Consider the following 1,215-nt stretch of genomic DNA (forward strand, 5'->3'; position numbering starts at 1 on the left):
CCATAAGGGGAACGGGAACTGCCTTACGGTTCATTTCTGTCTAATGCTGTCCAGTTGTAGAATGATAAAGGATAGTTAGAGGGAATGGAAAAGAGGATGATTTTTGCAAACGAGGGCGGGCGCGGGCGGTAGGATACAGACATTGCAGTCTAGTTCAGAAATAATTATGTTCTTCCTAAGACTATCTTTATCTTCGTAATCCCAAGACTAATGATGGGGTGAGAATTTGAGATTAATAAGATCATATAAGATGTATTGGGAGATATTTATCTTTTAAGAAACCTAAAACGAAAGTGAAATGGACAGATGGTATTACTCAGGTAATGAACCCAAAGTAGTTCAATTAATATAGGTATAATATACTTTGTACGTTGTAAAAAAAAGGTAATGAAACTAGTAGTCTTGGTTTATTTGGAAGATATCACAGGCATTATGTTATAATGTGGAACAAGAGGTGACATTAATAGCCATTACTTGGTCAGCTTGCACGCGGGAAACTCGGGTTCGATTCCCGGCGGGGTCAAGAAATTTGTATCATGCAAATAACTGATTCCGTGACTGGCTGTAGCGGAGCTCACTCAGCCTCGTGAGGAAAATGAGTAGCTATGACATATAAATGCACATAGCGACCGGTGCCAGCATGGTAGGTAAACATTGGATTGCGGGGCTCACTCAGCCTCGTGAGGAGAGTAGCTATGACATATAAATGCGCATAGCGACCGGTGCCAGCATGGTAGGTAAACATTGGATTTTAGGATTATTGAGATATTGGGAAAATCCTACAATGCTGCAGTGAGCACCAAAGTTGTGACATAATAACACAAAGAAACTGCATTTACATTTACATTAAAGGTATGGACACCCTTTTGTTATACCTATCTAAAAGCCCTCAACCTGTTTAACTTCATATATAGGAGTATCAGCGCGAACGACCTACTCTCCGTAGTGTTAAAACGCCTAAAATTGGGGAAAAAACAATAAAACCTTATCTAGTCCTGTTCTGAAACTTACATGTTTCTTTTTCTCTGCAGGTGGTGAATTTCCTCAATGATCTCTACACATTATTCGATAGGATTATCAAAGGCTATGACGTGTACAAAGTAGAAACTATAGGCGATGCCTACATGGTGGTAAGTGCCCTTTTTTTCTTAACTAATTAACTGTGACACCCCCCCCCAAAAGGAAGCGGTAAATGACTAAAAGAAGACCACAAGG

The 1,215-nt window shown here is 39.9% G+C and overlaps 1 protein-coding gene across 1 annotated transcript in view; it reads left to right on the forward strand.

Moving 5' to 3' along the window:
- Window positions 1-1,031: 1,031 nt before the first annotated feature.
- The window catches only part of LOC103521814 (potassium voltage-gated channel protein Shaw-like), a gene marked incomplete at both ends in the record, with an annotated part of 14,661 nt that continues 14,477 nt past the window's right edge, over window positions 1,032-1,215 (forward strand). Inside the window, one exon of the mRNA XM_026832320.1 lies at window positions 1,032-1,130. Within this exon, the coding sequence (XP_026688121.1) occupies window positions 1,032-1,130 (99 nt within the window). The remainder of the gene's footprint in view (window positions 1,131-1,215) is intronic.

Source organism: Diaphorina citri, unplaced genomic scaffold (genome assembly GCF_000475195.1).
Source record: "Diaphorina citri unplaced genomic scaffold, Diaci psyllid genome assembly version 1.1 scaffold6007, whole genome shotgun sequence".
In the NCBI taxonomy this organism is placed as follows: Eukaryota; Metazoa; Arthropoda; class Insecta; order Hemiptera; family Psyllidae; genus Diaphorina; species Diaphorina citri.